Raw genomic sequence first — 20474 nt, 5'->3', positions numbered from 1 at the left:
ACATGGTTTTGCTGTGTTTTCAGCTCAACAGTCTTCAGGCTATCAGAGGTACAAGAGGGCACCGAGAGTGTTTGTGAACGTCGTAGCAACACGAGCAGGAATTCCACTTCCTCCTCTCAGGTCGCCCACATTGTGCGCCCTTGTTGATACTGCGAGGTGGAAACTTTGGAGAGGGACAAAGCGGCCCATCTCTCCCGGCGCTGTGACCCCGGGTCCCCGGCAGATACAAAAGCGTCCGCGCGGGACGGCATTCCTCAGGGCAGGTAAACAGAGCCTCCTCTAATCCCTCCGGGGGCCCTCGGTCTGCTCGGGCTCGACAACGGCTTTTACAAATGTTGACATCTGCAAACACGGAACAGTCTGGCGTTGTGGAAAACAAAACCGGGAGTTATGCAGGAGGAAGGTTACGTTTGCTCTTCGCTCACGTACCCACACGGCGGTCGTCCAACGGAGGCCCGTCAGACGCCCGACAAACGGGACTTTATGAGGATTGAAGCTCTTAAATGATGTAAATCATCATCATGGGCGGTTCGTCCACGACTGTTGGTTGCCAGGAGACGCGTCTGACCAGATTATGGGCGATGCAGAGCGTTTAATGTCCCCAAACCAGAGAAGCTTCTTCCCAAAACGCTCAATCTGAGCAACAGAAACAGCAACCAAACTCTCCTTTGAATCTCCATCCTCAATAACCACGCTCGAAAATCTGATATTTGTTTAAAAAAAGGACTTTATTTTTCTTCTTTTGAGCGAACAACAAACTTCCATCTTTGGTGCGACATTGTTCTCCTCGGAGAAGCAGTTACAGCGTCAGAACACGTTCTCACAGTGATTGCAGAGTTTTTACAGAACACCATCACTTTGGGTCAAACATGGTAAAGTGTAAACACACACCGGACCAGGCGGGATGGTCAAGTTTCATCCCCAATTAAGAAAACTCGGGATTTGGTGGGACTTTCAGTCACTCTCCCAGGGCGGAGACCCCGCAGGTGTCCCCTCAGGAGGCTTTTAAAGCTACAGGTCTGTCTGTGAAATGGTCTGGAAACCTCCGTCGGCCCCCTGCGCCTTACAGGAGACGGTCAACGTTCAAAAGAATTTAGGCTGGATGAACAGCGCTGGCTGGAAAAGCAACGGAAGCAACATTTGGTGCCCCCACCCAGGAGTGTGAAAGCAGCGGCCTCTATACAGTGAGAGAGAGGGGGGGCAAAGGTCAAAATCCTCACTCCGGCGAGACGCTTGACAGCTGTGGAAGAATCTCAAAAGGCCAAAGGTTAAAGGCGGGAGCGCGCTCCTCTGGACGGTCGGCTGCTGAAAAATTCACCTGAAAAGGTCAATTTAGCATGTGGTTGATGATGTGACCCCCCCCCGGCTCTGATTGGTGGTCGGGGGGTGGCGCCGCGTTGCCCAGATGTGACCATTCCACCGGCTTAACGCACTTTAAACAGGTGAGGTAAAAATGCATGTCATTAGACGACGTCCCGCTTGTGGTAGAAACTAATTCCACCTGAAGGACAAAGACGACCAGAGAGAAGCCTCAGGTAGCATCGTTAGCATCGCTAAACAGTTTCCACGCCAACGGGACAGCTCTGGTCGTCCGGAGAAGGGCAGGAAGTCATTTCTAATGACCTGCACTTTTGATAAGTCTCTTTCTTCCAATCAGCAAAATTTAGCCTAAAACAACTTGACGTAATAAAAGACAATATTAGCCAATCAGTTAGCGCTGTTCGGCTAAAACAGGCAGAGCCCTGGGAATGGTACCTGGTGGGGTTTTTTTTGGTTTTTTTAGGGGGGGGGGGGGTTCTGTTGAGACGCTGTTCTGTGACCTGCAGAAAAGGAAAGAAGGAAGTGATTATTTCAGCCAGTCTGGACAGCATCAGAGGACCAAAACAAACCTGTGGGGAAATAAAACCGTTAGCGTTAAACAGAACCAGGAAGAGGCGGGTGGACCTGACACAAAGTTTCCGGTAGCGGCAGCAGGAACAAAGACCCGCCGAAGGCTCTCACATGAGCCTTCCCTCAATAAATATTCTAAAGCTTAAAATTTAAGTACAAATAGATTCAATATGAATCTGTTTTCCTCTATAAGAGCAGCTGTCTTATATCCACACATTAGCATCGGACATTGCCCGTACGGGTCAAATCCACAGGATTGATCACAGCACTTGACGTCAAGTGTTAACGCACAACATCAAAGACATCAAACAGAACAAAAACCTCTACAAAAGTCTGAGAAAACAAAAAGGAATCAAAGAAATCAGTTTAGAACCACTGGGAACATACAAAAGTGCGTGAGACCACGAGGACGTTTACTGTGACCTGCAGGCCAAAAAACAGACCAGGGCGCCAGTCATCTGTCGTCCTCCAGATATAAGAGATCTAAAACCAGAGATGATCTAAACGTTAATCTCTCCACGTTCAGGCCAAACATAAAACAGTGGAGTGCATCTTTGGTGAGCGCGACGCTGGACACTGGGTCAAAGCCCTGGTTTTAGCGGGACGATGGTTCCCATCATCTGTTAAAATCATCTACTTTACAAAATTTGGGGGCGATAAAAGGTGATTGGCAGCTTTTAGTTTTCTCTGGACACGGTCTAAACCGGTTTATCGACCAGACTTACAGAATAGGGCAGTCGGAAACGGAGAGAAATGCAACACAAATAAGAAAACCCGTCCAAAAAAAGGCACCAGACATACGAACATCACACACAATCACACGTCTGTGGGCTAAAGTTGACCTGGCTTCACATACCAGCATGCTCACGGTATATCAGCCACGTTTTTATTTCCTTTTGTTTGATTTAAACCTTTTTTTTTGTGATCCTCTCTTCTTGTCAAAAGTCTTATAAACAGAAACGCCATCCTGTCGCTCTTCTGTTTGGCTTGAATGAAAAAAAACGGCAATAAAAGGATTGATGTGAGGACAGGTGAGCAGATCCATACATGGGAAAGGATTACAATGCAGGAGGAAGTCAGACACAGGAAGAACACTGGCAGAAAGTCTGGTCTACATATGTACACGGCCTCTACAGATAATGGCTGCCCCCTCCCTCCTGCAGATCATTTCAATCCTCTCCTGAACTATCGACTTTCTTTAAAACGCACTGCACGCCGCGGAGCAAAAGACGCACCTGGCTACAACGGAAAAGGCCCAAAGTTCCTGTAGATATTTACATTAACGCCGCCCTCTGATTAAACCAAAGGGCCGGAAAGAGAAGCTGAGCGATTCCCAGGTTTGCAGTGATGCGGTGCCTCCCTTTAAACAACAAATTTACACATTAGAACTAGTATTTACAGGCGGATTTAGGAAAAAACCTTTATCGTAGTGAAGGGAAATAAACTTCTGGAGCTTCATAATAGTGAAACACACCAACGACGACGCCATCAGCTGAGTGCAAACCTCCAGGTATGCTACCATAAAGCTGGAAAATACAGCTTCACTCTATCAGATGAATATTGCAAATCAATTAGCTATCAGCCCATGAAAGGTTGCGATTCTCTCTGACTCTCCACAGTTTTAGTTTACTTTAAATCGCCGATTAAAACAAATCTCAAAACAGAGGAAGTCTACTTCCAAGCACATTTATGCAACAATAAGCAACTAAACATACATTCAAAAGGCAATGACGGACGACCCAAACACGCATTCCATGTCATCAGTTAAAAGGCTGAACCAAACAACCAAACTAAACTACCACTAGGTTGATCGATCTTACAAAATTAGAATTATCCTGAAAAAGTGCTAGGAAAATTACAAGCGAGCCCCTAAATGACGAATCGGGGAACTTTCTATCACTTTCTCAATAAAAACAGCCACCTGTTGCCACTGGGGGGCGCCATTTAACCAAAAACTGCTGGAAGATTCTACCATTACCTGAAGGATACCATGTAGCACCATTACTGATTAAATACTGACACCTACCGACGGGGGGAGGTATTGCAACCCCCTCACAAACTGCCTTCAAACCAAACAGCTAGCCACAAATTAGATTTCTCTTTAAAAAAAGAAAAAAAATGATATTAATTAGGTGATGTACCAGTTTTACAGATTAAAGATTGGCTGGTCGAGGAGGGGAACAACCATTATCTCACTATAAGTTATTTGTAAGCTGCTCAAAACATTCATTAAAATGTACATTGGGGTCAGATTGAGGGCCCGTGGGCTCCCCGGTGCCAGTTTAACAGTCAAAAAGGGGCAGCTGAGGTGTCTGAGTTCATGGTTGATAAGCGAGCCAAAACTTCTTGGTGGAGATGATGGAGGAGCTGAGGAAATGTTCCGCCATGACCGGGTGGAGCGGCAGAGACTTCCTGGCTCCTACCGTGATCCTCATCCGTCAATCAGCGCCACATCAATGTGGGACAAATCAATCATGTGCCTGTGTAGTAATTGTAAAGGTTTCACTGACGCCGTCGGCGTAACAACCAGATTCCATTCCATCCCGAGGTTTTTAAAAGCATTGATTACCTGTGGAAGCTCATCTGGAAGTTTGCAGCGTGCTCGGGACTGGAGAATTTGGCGACGGCTTTCCTCTGCTGGGGGAACATGCAGAACATCTGTGGCGGAGAAAATAACGGGCTGAGGGTTAATGCGCCGGCAGAGGGCGCTATAGGACCGCATTGAGCTCAAAGCAATGTTCACGTTGAGCTGCGGGTGCACTGGCATAAGCTCCCTACCTCTATGGGACCGATGGACCTGAGCAGGTTCCTCAGCTGCATGTCTGTCGTGGAGGAGGAGAGGCCTTCTATGGAGACGGTGCGGCGTTCGCTCCCTGCAGCCCTCTGGTTCTGTCTGCCGGACGGCGGACGGCCTCGACCCATCGGCCCGCCTCCGCGACCTCGACCCCGGCCCGACACCACCACCTACAAGCAAAGGCAGGAGTGAGAGAGACCGCCAATACGCGCACGTTTATACATATGTAGACATTCATTTATCCAATTCTAATTATTTAAGACAGGAAGTGTCCAATTTCCAGGCAAACGAGAGCTCTTCAGCAGCAGAGAAAGAGGGTGTGTGTGTGTGTGCGTGTGTTGGAGGGGGGAGCGTTCTGGTGCCTGCTTTAGCCTGTCAGCATCAGTGACTATGGTAACCATGAAGGCAGCATGGCGGTGACAGGCGTGCAGGGAGGCCAGGGGACCTGGTGTAGCCTCCCTGTGCTACACCGCTTCCAGCTTGTCAATACTCCTGCGCCTGGCACACTGTCCTGTCTTATTACCACGACGACCAAGTGGCTGTCACCAGCGGCGCGGGACAGCTCCACAGATGTTTCAGCTTTGTTTTACTACTATATCTATATCAGCAGCGCTGGTGTCTTCGGCTCAGAGTCCTCATTTGTGACGTACCCTGTTGTGCTGCTGGTGGCCCGTTGCCCCTCGGTTAGCCTGCAGGGCTCTGCCTGCTGCCTGTTGTTGCCCTCCCGTCACAGTGACCTTCCACTGGATGCTCTGGTTCATCGGCGCTACAGACATGGCGCCTTGTTGCTGCTCTGAGCCGTCATTGGCTGCCGGCCCCTTCACACCCTGGCGGTGACGACAAAATAAATTCAAGGCGTTAAAACCCGAGCTCTTATTTTCCGTCTGCCACCGTCGGGAAATATTGTACGTCAAGACGTTGGCCGGGAAAAACAGGAAAGTTTGCAAAGCCCCAACTTGGTGAGTAAATGGGAAATGTGCCAGCAAATGAGCCCAGCTGCTATCAGGCATCTGTGGGGAATAAGAATCAACTCAATAAGGTGATGGACTCATTATCGAATAAAGTCACAGCCCGACTGCTGACGTGCGGGAAGGAATTGAAGGTCGTCTCTTCCCCCGACTCTGCAGAGAGATGTGACAGATCAATAAAGGGGGAAGAAAAGGAGCGATATCTCTGACCTGTCCCCAGTGGAGAGTAAATGGATTAATCCCTCCTATAGAAATCACGGCTCCTGATTGCGCCCATCAAAAGCTAAGCTGCATTACACTGAAACGACAGCGGCTCAATGTGTATCCCTGTCTCCCGTCCTACCCCCAGCCTTTGTGTCTTATGCTGCTTTGTATTATCCCTGATGAAAATATAATTTGCCTCTTATCTGTGTGCCTAAGCCATCCAAATCCAAATCCTCAAAAGTGGCAACTTTCTTACACAGGTATTATTTTGCCTTCCCTGCACCCTCATTCAACCAAGAAAGATTAATTACAGCAGACCTGGATTGCTATTCTTTTGTCACCGCGCACCTGAGAGATGGTTCGATAGAAACCAGAACGAAAGGGGGAAAGTGTGAGAAAAACAGGAGTAGAGAGATAACATTGTCAAGCCCCCGAAGATGACAGCAGAAGACAGAGCATCCAGACATCTTTTTTCCCCAGCGTGGCATCAGGGCTCGCTTGTTTTCCTCCTCCACCTCTGATCACACTCCTCTCCTCTTCCTCGTGATGCAGCACATCAGATAGCTCTGCTCAGGTTTCCATTACAGCGCTGACACTCGCTTATCTTCATCTGCAGACAGTCTCAGATACCGGCTCCGCGGCGTTATCCTCCGGGATGAAGCCGGAAAGCGGCTTACTTCAAATACGATCCCACCCCGCCGACATGCCTCTTCAGCGGCGCGTGCGGATGTTTAACACGCACGCCTTTGTGTCTTTTCAATTAAGATTAATACACAATTAAGGCCAACGACACGCTGACAAGTGACTATAAACTAGCCACCGGTGCTAATTCTGGAACTGTTATTTTACCCTTTCCCAGAATCCTCCCCTGGCCTCACAAGAGGGGATCAACCTTTATAAGAGAAGTGATGAGGTGTCTGAATCCACAGATAAATGTCACACTGCTCACTTTAATGTGTCCTAAAGGTATAATGTATGTTGAGACACTCGCCTTAAATACCAGCTCGCACCTTTACGAGGGGAACTTTTAACAGATCAATTTTGCCAGAATGACACGCGCATTATCCTGTCATATCTATAGGTTAGATATCTTTTAGATCACACAGTGGACTGGCGGCACTTGTGTTGAAAAGTGTCACTTATCTTTTCAATTAAACCGGTGAAGGATGCTAAAAATAAAATTAAACGGCATGCTCACCGCTCCGCAGAGTTTGATGACGCGGACTTTTTGTGGCAGTTGTTGCCCGTCAGTCAGAGAAATGTTGGTCCTCTGCATCACTGTTCTTTTGGCCCCGGGTTTAGGTCCAGTCTGAGCAGAAGCCACAGTTGAAATGAGTGGTATGTTCCTCTGAGTCGGCTCGTTCGCCTCGACTCCGAGCTTGATCTGCACGGCAGCGTTCCGCCGCTGCTGTAGTGGCGGTTGATGGTTGTGTTGGGGCTGTTTCCACTGCTGGGTGGGACCAGGCCTGGGGGCCTGTTGCTGCTGGGTGGGACCTTTAGACATGTGGAGTCGAGTCTTGACATTAGGACCCGGTGCAGGAGTCTGAGCGCCGCCGTTAGGAGGAGCGAGGGCGCCTGGGTTTGGACCTGTTAATGGTTGATTTAAGGGCTGCGGCGCTCTCGGAGTGGACTGCCTTTGTTGCTGAAGTTGTTGTAGCTGCTCCTGCTGCTGCGGAGGCAGTGGTTCCTGGTGTGGTGCAGGTTGTGGCGTTGCCTGTGATGGAGCAGGGCTCTTGCCTGGGGTTTGGGAGCTCAGCCTGTCCAGCAGCTCCTTCTTTCTGACGCCAGCCTGCATCTGCCTCCGCATCTCCTTCTTCTTTAGGATCTCCTCTCTCAGGCGCTTTTGCTCTTCGATCTTTAGGCGGTACTGCCGCGTCTCCTCGTCTTCGTCTGGGTTCTGAGTCAAAGAAATGAAAACATGACGGGCTGCTTTGCTGAGAGCAAGTGACTGATCTCAGATGTAATCGCCGTCAACACTCAAGTGAAAAATGCAACGGTATTGATTTCCTTATCCAATGGAATGAGACAGATTCATTTAGTACATGGTTGGGATTTTAATAAATGCGAACCTTGAGCACATTAAAAGGCTCCATTTATTTTTAACATGAAAACCGTGGTGGGTACAAATGTAAAATAGTGGGGCTACCAAGCTGACCTGTGTCTCCCTGCGACTGAAGCCACTGCTTTCTCCCCCAGGCTGCATTTCAGCTTTGGCAAAATCTTGGCCTCTTCCTCTGCCACCAGCAGGCACCGCCTGAGAGCTCTGCTCAGGACGCACACCCTGTGTTGCCTTGGCAACAGGCCTCATGTTGGCGGCAGGGCGGGAACTGTTCATGTTTGTGTTGCCAGGTGCGACGGGGAGCTCCCGTAGGTTGCTGTTGCGCGCCTGCATCGGCTTAGAGATGTGTTGAGGTGCGTTCTACAGAGAAAATAAACTTTTATTATCTCTTTAAATGTGACAATTGTCTCTTTTTTTGTAAAAAAAACAAAAAACAAAAGAGGAGTAAAGCTGAAAAATGTCTCACCATTCTCTGCCTGCTGGGTATTGTTCTCTGTGGAAGGTTCTGAGGGCGGGAATTTATCTGTCTGCCGTGCTGCTGCTGCTGCTGCTGGAACGGATTCTGGCCGTGGAGCATCATGGGGCGGGGTTCACCGACATTTTGCTGCTCACGATGGAGCAGGTCCTGTCTGTGATGATGCTGGTGTTGATGCATGGGCTGATGGGGTGGGAGTGGATCGCGGTGTGGGAGCTGGGGACCAGGGGGCCCGTGCATTAAGCCCTTTTATACAAAAGAAGATGGAAAAAAAAATTAAACATTTCATTCAAGCACTAGCTTCCAAGTGAATTTGCATCACGTGATGCCAGTGATTTATTCAGCCTACATTTGAGTATCCGTATAATAGTTCACCAAGAACTATTGTATCACTAGGGGGAGCTCTTGTCTGTGTCCCCAGTGAAGGCAAACATGTCAGCAGCATTTATCTATAGAGGCTGATCAACCATGTGTGACCGGAGGGATAGAACTGGCAGCAACATGAATAAAATCTCACACATTTGTGGTAGACATATTATGGGATGTTGACTACTGCTCTACGCCAGGATGTTACTATGATATAATCACAAGCCTAAGAGTGAATTATTATATTGAACAGGAAAGGAGCAGAACACAGACTACACACAGATACAGACATTTATTAATTTAGAAAAATCACTTACTCTAAGTCGTACCTGCATCCCAAATTGGACTTGTGGAGGGGGAAAAGGGTTTCCCTGTTGGCCAAAATGCTGACGCGGGCCCATGAACGGTCGAGGCTGGTTCTGTGAACCTCCTTGGTTGAGGTTCATCATCCCCTGATGGCCCTGATGAGGAGGGAGGTTGGGTCTGGGAGGTTCTCTAGGAAAAAGTCCTGTAGGACCCTGGCCCATCTGATTGAAAGGTGGTCCTGGTGGGCCAAACCCCATGTGGCCTTGGTTAGGCAGCTGTTGCTGGTGGTGAAGGTTGTGGTTGTTCATTGGGTTGGAGCTTTGGTGATCAAACATGTGCTGCCCTGGAAACCGTGTTGACTCTGTGCGCTCTGGGTCCACACAAGGCAAAGCAAACAGCAGCAAAGAAGTCAGATTGTTTTGGGGTTGTTTTTTATTACTCTCTAGATGTATAGCTTTACAGCAAGAGCAGATAACTCTATCAAGGTAAAGCAGTAAACAACTGTAGTGTCAGACCTGCATTAATCCCGTGAAAGAAACATGTGAAATATAGATGTTTGATGCAGCCTGTAAGACTCATTCAGATGTATATATACACATGCATATAACATGAGAACTACTAATAGAGCAGCACCAGAATCAAGCAGCATACCCTGCAGGTATACTGCCAGAGGTGATGCCAAATAGGATTAAATATGCTAAGAGAGCTTTGTAACCCTCATAAGGACTGGGTGTAGGACTCACCTCCCATAAAGAGAGGCTCTCTGTCTGGTGGGCCTTGAGGTGGTTGGTTCCTGAAGGGCTCGATGTGATGAGGGGAGCGCTGGGGCAGACCGAAATTACCAGGCATGTGCTGCTGGAAGTCTCCCGGTCCCTGCGAAAAACACAAAACTTGAGATTTATAGGCCATACTGGGAACTTAATCATCACAAACAAATTAAACTAATGAAAATGGGAACATGTTGGAGTCATTTAGGTGGGCAGAGAGGGCATGTAATTGAAGCACTGGGGTCATTAAAAAGATGCAGAATTTTTAGTTGTCAGCATCAATATGGATGCCAATATTAAAGAAACCCTTCAGCCTGAATGTTTGAGTAAACCTGCATTAATGCTACTTGGGGCTCTGTGAATAAAGCATCCAAAATCCTCCCTGCAATAAGCTAAGGGTAACTCAGGAGAGGATAAGTGTCCTCACCTTTGTTTAAACCACTTTGTGTGTTCAGACTTTAAGACACTACTGACATTACTCCCAAGCCATATTACAAGGAAAACTAGATAATAACCCTTTAATCCCTCCTCAGAATTTGAATCCACCTCATAGGTGTCTCTTTTATTCCTTGAAACATCAACCTCTGTTGAAAAATTAACCAGCCCTTCAATGCATGGCACTCCAACAATTGGCCTCCTCCAAGCCCATTATAAATTACTTAAGATGCTATCAGGGTTTTTAATCCATCTTTATTCCACTGCTGCGTAGAGGTATTTAGAAGGGAGTAGTGTAAGAAATCTAGAAGGCCAGGGACCCCAAAACTTGCTGAACAGAAAGTTAATCAAAGAGGCTTATGGAGACATGGGCATTACAATCAGACTGTTTTAAAAGGTCAAACAGGTAGGTTTGCACAATGAGGACTCTGGTGTCTGCATAATACCACTCCAATGACAGCTCATCCTCTCACTTTTAATCCTTGATAAAGCAGGCTGCAAGCTGCTCCATGTGTAAAAGATGCAAACACAGTGTAAGCAGTGACGGAATAGCAAATATATTTATAAAGGAACAAGGCCAAATGTCACATACTATAAAAAAGGGGAATTAGAGCATAGAAATAGTTGTGTGTCTGGGCTTCACATCAGCATTTGTTATCACGGATGATGCAGAAAAGGAGACTTGTGCACCACAAAAATATCGATATTGATTCAAACTGAAACATTACTGTAATTTCCAAATGACACCTTCCCTTTGACAGGAACTCGGGTGATTACATTTGATGGGTCGATGATTGGTGATAATGAGTAATCAGGTGTGTGCTCCTAAATGGAGTGTTGCTCGTCCGCGTGTCACCTGCATCTCAAATTGTGTCCTTGGCAACTGACACTTAAATACGATTGACAGCTGGGGAATCCAACACTGGGCTGTTCATCAGCTGTCTGGCAACCCTTCCAACCCCACACACACACACAACTGAGATATTAGTGCTGCCGTGATCAATATCCCTTATGATCTCAGGGATCCATTACTGAGATACTGATTTTTTTAAATTTAAAACAGCCTCTGTGTTACCTGGCTCCAATCGTGGTGTACTTGAAAAACCCTATCTATGTGGATTCATTTGCATTAATCCATATAAAATGATATCTTGAAGCCAGAGTAACCTTGAAAAATATCCCAGAATATGTCTATTACTGTAAACATATTGCAGACAACTCTGAGACTGTGCCTTTGTTAAACAAATAAATATGTTTAGAAAAAGCACCGTTTCGAAAAAAGAAAACTTCAGACTCTTTCTCTGATGTGAAATTGGGCATTAGAAATATATAGTTCGAGAGGCTAAACCCAGTCACATCATACCAGCACAGCACAGTGTTCCAATCACTTAAATACGTTATAAAAACTGTGCCTTTGGGACCCAAACTTGTGAAAAGTGAATTTTAACTGGCAGTTTATCCTGGTTTTACAAGTCCATTATGCACAAAGATAGCCATTCAAAGCCTAAACCAAACCATGAAGAGTGGCTACCCAAGTCCCGCTGCTCACAGCACCACCCTCCAAAATTGCACCGCCTCGAAGCCCTATCATACATTTCCAGTTGTGCAGCCGACTCGCATCAGTGTTTACAGATATGCTTTAACGGTATTTGGACAGGGCCAGTGGTCTAATTGCTGTAATGATATTGCCTTTGCAAAAAAAAAAAAAAAAAGGGCAGGCAAACCGTGTTGGAGAGGAAGAGAAAGTGAGGTGAAAGGGAGAGAGGAGCAGCTGCTACTCACAGGGAACCTCTGAGGACTCACAGCATGTCTGGGCTGGCTCTGAGCAGGAGGCATCAAGGGCACTGCAATGAGATAGATAGGGGGGGGGGGGGGGGCGGGGGGGCGTGGAAGGGGAGGACAAGGAAATCGAGGGCCAGTAGACAGAGGTTAGTGATGTTGAAGAGCGAAGGCCCTGAGACATGTGAGATTTCCCATATTGACCAAAACATAACATACAAATGTTAATAAGATACAAGATGTTAAATTATCCTACTTATGAGCATTCAATATAACATTTCTGAGATGAGTTAATCGGTGCTGGCTAGAAAAAAAACAAACAAAAAAAACAGCGGACACATGCTTTACATTAAAGAATTCAATCTTGGCCCAGACACAGGCCTGATAAACCGATCACGGGGAATGGGATGGCGGCGCTGCCAGGGGGGGAAAAAGGCTGGATAAACCCATTACTGGCAGAGAGGGCCCTTCACCTGCCACTCATCCAAACAACAAAATGACACCCTGACAGTGCCCAAAAAGGTGTCTGGATTAGAATAACTGCCAGACATACTGCCTCTAACAACTCCAAGGAGAAGCTTCTTAAACAGGAAGGTGTCGTTTCTGACATGGAATATTCAAACAAAGAATTCTACTGTGTAAATTAAACGGAATTGAACAGGCCTACCTCGTACAGATGATGTAGGGTGCCCTCTGAAATGGGGGTTAATATGGATGTTTTTGGGCTGTGGAGGGTGCTCTTGGTGGTGTTGTGGGAAGTTGGGTGGTGGGGAGCTCATAATCCGCGGCGAAGGCTCCATCTGTGGCCGCAGCGGCGGGGAACGGTGCGTCATGTGTGGGGGGATGAGGGGCTGCAGGGGCTGCTGGGTAAGAGGGCGCCCGTGCTCTTGGAATGGAGGAGGTCCTCTGGGGTGGGGAGGGTGGTGCTGCTGGGACTGCACGTGCTGATGATGAAGCTGATGAGATGGAGGCATTCGGGATGGCTGGATAGAGACGGAACAAAATCAAAAACACAGCAAAGGTGAGCAAGTCTTTACTCCATGTAGCTAAAACCGTTCAGGTGGATGAGTGCACAGTAGCCTACCAGCTTCCCCATTGTTCCCATTAGTGGGGGCCTCTGATCATTCATTCTTCCTCTGTTTCCTCCTCTGAAGCCCATCAGTCCAAATGATAGACAGCCCCCTCTGCCCCGGCCTCCCCTCCCGTCTCCTCTGCCTCGCCCACTGTGTCGGTGCAGCCGTTTTTGCCGTTCTTGTTCCTCAAACGCCATCAGATCTTTTTTAGCCTTCTCAGACAATTCTATAACAGACAAAAACACCTTAGAATCCCAAATAATGTTGAGTGGATGATCAACTCCTGCCTCTGAGAAGATATTATCCTGGGCAGGAACAAACTGTACCTAAAGTTTCGGGGATATTTCTCCTTTTGCTTGCATCAGCCAATCGAACAACAACACCTTCTTTTCTTTCTGATCTGAATCTCATACGGCCAGACTCTTCGTCTTCCTCATCCTCATCATCCGTTTCCTCCTTTGTTTCTTCTTTGGGCAGGGTTTCACTTTCAACCTGAGGACATTTTAACAGTTGAAGATCAAACTTTGGACAAATTGTGGAGCCCCCGCGTTCATCTGTCATTCTTTGACGAGAAACCTAAAACTTAATAAGGCTTAAATGAAACCTAATGCAAAGACAAACACTGGCACACCAAGAAGCAAAATACCATTTCTGTCTCAAATTCCTGCGAGTCCTGAGCTGTGGTGTCATTGTCCTCTTCCTGCTGCTCGTCTCCCCCAACTACCGGCACCTCCTCCACCTCCTCCTCCGGGGCCTCCTGCTGCTCTCCAAGTTCATCCAAAGGCTGATCATCATAGGTTTGATATTCATCATCCTTAAAGATCACATAATAATGGTTACATCATCATAGTTGAAGGAACAGCAATAGAGTCGTTTCCTGGTTGGTGTCGCAGCTAAAAACATGTTTGCTCAGCAGAGAAGTATTCATGTAACTACAGCAACAGAAAAGGACATTTAGGTCAATTTTTATGACACAAAGAAATCCTTCTTTTATCTGAGTAGTTGGAATAAATGAACTTTGGTCCAATTATGCAACACTTGAATATTCGCATTTGAGATAGAAAAATCATGCTGTAATAGAAAGAGACAAAAATCACTCGGAGCAGGAAGGGAAACATTAAAATGTCATGGAGGGGATTTCGGGGAGACACCATATTACCCCACCACCACCACCCGCCCACTTGAATTACCATAACAGTGGGGGCTAGGCTTCATTACTATTCCTGACAGCATTTGAAATTCAATGAGATGTAAATGTTTGACATGACATACAGAAATGCAGGCAGAGATAAAAACACTCCTCCCCAGTTCACTGATGGTGAAAATATCATTGACTGACTCCTCGCAAATCACTCCGTTATCGCTCGTGCTGTACGTGATTCGCTGCCAAAAAAAATTGCACATGTAAACATTCGGCACCATGACGAGTCAGTTGTAGCAATTCTATAGAGGAAGAAAATCACCTTGTGATGGAATCATTTGAAATGAGACACACAGTATCGTATGTCCACAGCCACCAATTTAGAGGGAGAATTGCAAATACCCAACCAAATATTCAATCAGTATAGCAGCCACCAGCAAAAATAAGGTCAGACTGTAGGTCACAACAGGGTGTTTGCTGTTGTGCTCCATTAACCTGCCAAACAACAGCATATATTCATGCAGAAAAGGCTGGGAAAAAAACCACTCATCAAACCAAATGGATGGACAGGCTGCCCCAGGGGACCAGGACAGCTTAATCCTTTAAACGGTTCCACACAGTACTCAATGGACACCACGGTGAGCCAAATGTCAAGGGTAGGTGGCGTATTGACCTTGTTGTAAGTACACATCAGCACATGATGACTTCTTAAATTATTTCAACAATACCTGCATTCTTAGCCCTAAAATAAAGGAAAGGCTTCCACGTGCACAGTGCGGCCTTGATAACAGGGCTGACGTCTTATCTTTGTCTGGAGAAAGGTGGAAGGGTAATGCATCTCTGTCAGGTGCCAAACACCATCACACCTTGGTAAATGGACCATAACAGACATTTGCACATGGATCTGTTCTTATCTCTGATCCTCTTAGGCCCCACTAAGAGGGTAGGGGAGTGAATAAAAGGCAAACTCGCATCAATCATTAGAAAACTGGATGGGGTGTCCTGGGGAAGGTCAATAATCTTTTCACCTGCATCAGACTTTATCAGATTCAGTCGAAATCCCAAAATAAAAGCCTCCCGCATTAGCCTCTGCCAATTGGCAGCACATCTTCCTGACACAAAGGAGCCCCTTACTCTCCCAAAGATACAAGCCCAAGGTCACAAAGGCAAGGCGGTTTAGAGACGACAGCAGCGCATTGCCCCTTGCCAAACAAGCTGTCAACACAAACCTGGTCAGCACGATGAAGAAATTAAGTGGCAGGAAGTGATAATGAATCTAATCCTCCCCCTGCCCCAAAATGCCGACTGACATTTCTGTCCCCTCAATAGATTTCGATTCAGCCTGTCCTCTCAGCAGGGCAAACTGACACTATCTCTGAAATACAAAAGAGCGAGGAAGAATGGCCAAGACCTGTGTGTGTGTGTGTGTGTGTGTGTGTGTGTGTGTGTGTGTGTGCGCGCGCATGCTTGGAAGGGGGTGATTTTTATGTGAGTAAGCGAACTTGAGAACTCACTTGAAATTCACCATCGAGAGGCTCATTGATATGGATGTCTAGCACTTCATCTGGGTAGCCGTCGCCACCATCGTCTATTTGATCTTCACACATTTCTACGTTGTCCTGGCCGTACTCCTCAGCGTACTCCTCTTCCCCCTCGTGCTGGTACCCTTCCTCCAAGCCTTGTGCAGCCGAGTTCATGACATCATCCGTGTATTCAGCTTCCTGCGAGTTGTCCTGCTGGTCATAGGATGTGTCCAAGTTGTACGTGGCGTTGAGGCTCACATCCTGACCACTGAGAACAAAGAAAGCACTCGAGAGGTTAAAGGAAGTGACGGAAACAGCGCTTCAATTTATCAAGTTTACTGGATTAAAAAAAGCTAAACGACAAACCTCATGTCTATATCTTCCTCATCGCTTTGAAGGAGGTCATCATTCAGCTCTTCATCCGACACTTCTGAGGCATTCTGGAACAAAAAAAACATTTAACTTAAAACATTTTTATTGTGCCTACAAGGGGGAGGGGCAAGTGCCCCCTGTAACACCAAAGGATGCTTGAAACCCATGTGGTGAAGGCAATCTGGGCAGGTCAGCCCTGCTCTTTTACTTCCTCCTACTTGCCCCTGTGGAGGAGCCACCTGCTACAAGTCAACAGCTCACTTGCTTTCCTTATTCCTATATTGAATAACTGAGTTATTATCCTTCCGCATTCTCCTTGTAAGCAGAAAACCTTGTTGGTAGGGGGGCTGGGGGGAGAGCAATTGAGACACAAAGGTGAAGCCGAGCTTCTTCTATCTCACCTTTTTTCCTGTTGGCCAATCCTCCTCCAACAAATCTTCCTCCAGGTCGCTTAAAGAGAAAAGACAGCATGCTCTCTGTCAGACTAGGGTGCTAATATCCATTTCCTAGACACAACTGTCACAACTCGACAGCTCAAGGGAATGTCCCCTTGAATATTGTAAAAGGACATACAGTGTCTCTTTAAGGCTACGTCTCAACTGTAACGTCTTCTTAGAGACTCTCACATCCTATGTGAACACGGAATGAAAGTGTTTTCACTTTATTTCTGCATTAAGCCTCGAGTTCCGTTCCCAAATTTCTTTGAAGCAAAACTGATTTCCTGTCAATGATTGTCAAAATCTGTTTAATTATGTGTTAAAGCCTGAAGGTAGCTGTCACGGCATTAACTATGCAGGAACCACCGTGAAATGTATTAGGTTAAAAAATGAATCAGCATCTGTAACAAAGCATAACAATGGTGTCGTTTCAGGCATGCAACACAAAGTGAGATCAGAAAATAATTCTACTGGCAGGTGAAATGATAAATAAAGCACCATTCTGCCATATTAACAAGGACAGAAGTCCAATTAAACTAGCCCAAACCAAAGTTTTTATTCATCTAGGTTGTGGCAAGCTGCCAAAGTCTGGATATTTACTGAAATGATTGAGTCGTTGAAATATGAGTCAATTTTCTGAGTGCAATTGGGCTTGGAAAATTAAAATATAATTTCTGTCAATATTTTTGGACTTTTAAATCTAAAACTATCAAACAAAAGGATGAAAATAAACTATCAGAGCTGTTTGAAAATTACACAGCGGTCAGCGGTCTTTTTGTCGTGAGATGACTGCACGAGGAGGTACCTGTCCAGATCGTCATCTTCGCCTCTCCTTCGGCGTGACCTCTCAGCTCCGGGCTTGTCAAACTCATCAAACTCATAATCTGCAACAGAGAGGCAGATTTCTTTGCAAATGCAGTCCCAGCAGAGCAATCAATGATGTTAAACTGCTAGTTACATCAACGTGCTTGGCACAAATTTTAAAAAAGCAACATAAAATGTAGTATAAGATGTAGACAATTAGAAATTAGTCAGGATAAATAGGTAGAGTACCAACTAAGTTGATTTGGCTGCAGACCTCTATTAGCAATCAGTTACTCTGTGGAAGATATTTCTGCAGAAGCATCCTGGACACAATTTTATTGGGTTCCCTCAATCCAGTCAGCTTTTCTGTTCTAATTCAGAATTTCAGAATTTTGAGTTTATCATATGGACAACAACAGGTGCCTGGCTATTTTGGAAAGATGCTTGAAGTCACCAGGCTCAGTTGGTGGGATAGATGCAATGGTCAGTAAGAGTCTGGAGCCCGTTAAGGCATCTGAAGATGCTTGAAGATGCTGCAGGCTTGGCAACTTGACAGGAAATAGTTCCCCAGTCAGGCTGGGAATTTCACCGTTGCAGAAGGGCTCCATGTGGTATATATTCTGTCCAAACTTTCCCTCCATTGAAGCACTTCTCTGATGTACACCTGTCTTCCCAATCAGTGTTTTGTGGGGGGTTTTCCACTTTAAAATAAAAAGTGCTTTGGAACAAAGTCTTTCTCGACAGATCCCATCCCAGAAAACCTGGCTGGATGGAGGCCTCAGACGACTGGATTGAGACAACCCGTATAAAACATAGGACTAGGAAAGGGATAAACTGTGCATGATTTATGTGCATGAGACACTCCGAGGCATTAAATCACTCACAATTTAAGCAGATACTTCTGCCTGTTTCAGTCATAGACCAACCTTAACAATCCCCAGGTCCAAATGTTTCCTGTTAGATTAAAGATTAAATAACTGAGGGACAATGATCCTCCTGGCCATAAAAATGCCTGTCAATCTTTTGTTTTTTTTAAATTTTTTCAGCCTCTGGAAACGTTAAATGATTCTGATAATCGATTGCTCAATATTGGGGCATGCAGACTCAAAATGGTATACTGTATAATGTAGAACCAATTTGTCTTTTACCAACAGCTTCATCCATACACATCTTAAACCAGACATGGTGATGTCAAATGTGGGTAGGAATGCAATAAAGCTAATAATCTGTAGCTCTGCACCGAGGTAAGTGTGAAAATAAGGCGAGGTCTTTCTCGCCGACTGCAGCAACAGGGTTAGCTAACATAAACAACCCCACGGTTAGGTTTTCAACAGAAACACGGCGTTTGAACATTTACATAAGTTGGATGATGCTAATAAACACTGCAAATGGAAATAAAAAAGTGTTAACGCCACTCACATGCATAATATATGAAATAGGCGTGACCGTTACTGTGAATCATTTAATAATAAGATGGTCATTACTGAACAATTCGGCTAATTAGCTAGCTAGCCCATATTAATTTCATCTTTCTTTTGCGCAAAAAAAAAATAAAATCTCATTTTAAGACGGGAAAAATGGCTGCCGCTCGAATCTCACAAATTAATTTTAAAAATAAGCATGCACATATCCACTACCCACTTTGATTACTTATATCTGACGTCGTATGCGGCCTTGTCAATGTAGCCGTATGATAGCCCCCTTAGCTGCAAAGCTACATGGCTAACACGAATTCATCGACAGAAACTAATTATTTTACTTACCATGGGAGTTGGCGGACATGATGCAAGACTTGACGTCTCACCAAAAAACGGCACTGAACATTTACTCCTTAAAACCCAAGCATTTTAAACGATATATACGTTTAAGGTGGTACAGAGACGCCTTCTATGCGGCGGTGGCTATTACCGCGAGCCACAAATATGCCAGCCCTGATGCATTGTGGGAGAAAAGCATCAGCTCCCCCGATCGGTCTGCTGCGGCACAAAATAAGAGAAATTATTATTATTATTATTAGTAGTAGTAGTAGTAGTAGTAGTAGTAGTAGTAGTATATTATAATAATAATTATTATTATTAGTAGTAGTAGTAGTAGTATATTATAATAATTATTATTAGTAGTAGTAGTAGTATATTATAATTATTATTAGTAGTAGTAGTAGTAGTATTGTTGTTGCTGTTGTTCGGAGAACTAGTGTTTGTTGTATTAGACCATGAGGAAGGCAAATGTATGGATAATGTGGTATTCTTAAAGTCCTTTTGACTAAATAGAATATTGTCGTTCAGTCTGCAGTGTGAAGGCTAATGTTGAATTCCGATCCACACTTTAAACTCTGGGAGTCATCGCTGCCTGATGGCAGAATTCTAGCAGCCAGCGTCCTCCTGGGCTGACAATTACGGACAAAGATCTGAAGGGACACCAAAGAGAGGTGAGCAGTGAAGTGGAGCTTCATTGTGTTGGCTCATTATGGGGTCCTGCAGTGAGGAACAAGCCATTTTGTACCATCACAAGGTCAATGTCTCAAAGCCAGAGCAATGGAGGGGATCAGTGCTTGGATTTTTAATTTGACAAAGAGTAAAGGAGCTTTCCGATAGAAAGAGAGAGAGAATGATGGTGATGTTGAGACTGCAAATGGTTTCCACATCTCCAATATGAACTGCAGTCATACCAACTTCCTTTTATTTGGTGTGGTTGGTAAAAATGGAAACCACAACAGCTGTCTTGATTGGGTTGTAGATTTTTCTAAAATATGGCCCTCAAAAAATGTATCCCTTCTCCAATTATTCTCCCTGCAGGTGCAATTCAGATCTGTGCATGTCCCATCTGATTAAATATTCACACTTAACAACTGTTTCCAAAGTTGTGAAAGATATTTCTATGCTGCCTGGATTCACTTTCCCAGGAATTTTTGATTTTACTTCCAAATAGATGTGAAAAGGGGAGCTGTCACACTCCATTATAGTGAACTCAAGGATTCAGTGCCCTATCCAAATCCAGCGGTTTTCCATAACAATGCAAATTAAAAGGGTGTAAAGGCGAAGGAGACAAGACCTGTTATTTTCTTTCCCAGACAGAGGTTCT

General features: G+C 45.5%; 1 protein-coding gene across 2 annotated transcripts; it reads right to left on the bottom strand.

Moving 5' to 3' along the window:
* Positions 1-709: 709 nt before the first annotated feature.
* On the bottom strand, positions 710-19334 carry rbm33a (RNA binding motif protein 33a). 2 transcript variants are annotated; one of them, XM_011607971.2, is made up of 19 exons: positions 19157-19334; positions 17395-17473; positions 16554-16602; positions 16147-16220; positions 15772-16048; positions 13763-13930; positions 13443-13608; positions 13128-13342; positions 12711-13026; positions 12047-12108; positions 9806-9935; positions 9074-9432; positions 8382-8636; positions 8012-8275; positions 7055-7753; positions 5335-5511; positions 4669-4854; positions 4460-4548; positions 710-4370 (listed from the first exon to the last, which is right to left on the bottom strand). In XM_011607971.2, exons 1-19 carry the CDS (start codon positions 19173-19175, stop codon positions 4322-4324), a joined length of 3633 nt encoding a protein of 1210 aa, XP_011606273.2. In that variant the 5' UTR covers positions 19176-19334; the 3' UTR covers positions 710-4321. The 2 variants fall into 2 exon arrangements, with proteins under 2 accessions (XP_011606273.2, XP_011606274.2); XM_011607972.2 differs by having other exon boundaries at positions 9086-9432.
* Between the last annotated feature and the right edge of the window lie 1140 nt (positions 19335-20474).

This window comes from Takifugu rubripes, chromosome 10, assembly GCF_901000725.2.
Source record: "Takifugu rubripes chromosome 10, fTakRub1.2, whole genome shotgun sequence".
Taxonomy (NCBI): domain Eukaryota; kingdom Metazoa; phylum Chordata; class Actinopteri; order Tetraodontiformes; family Tetraodontidae; genus Takifugu; species Takifugu rubripes.
This window is presented reverse-complemented; position numbering and strand designations above follow the sequence as displayed.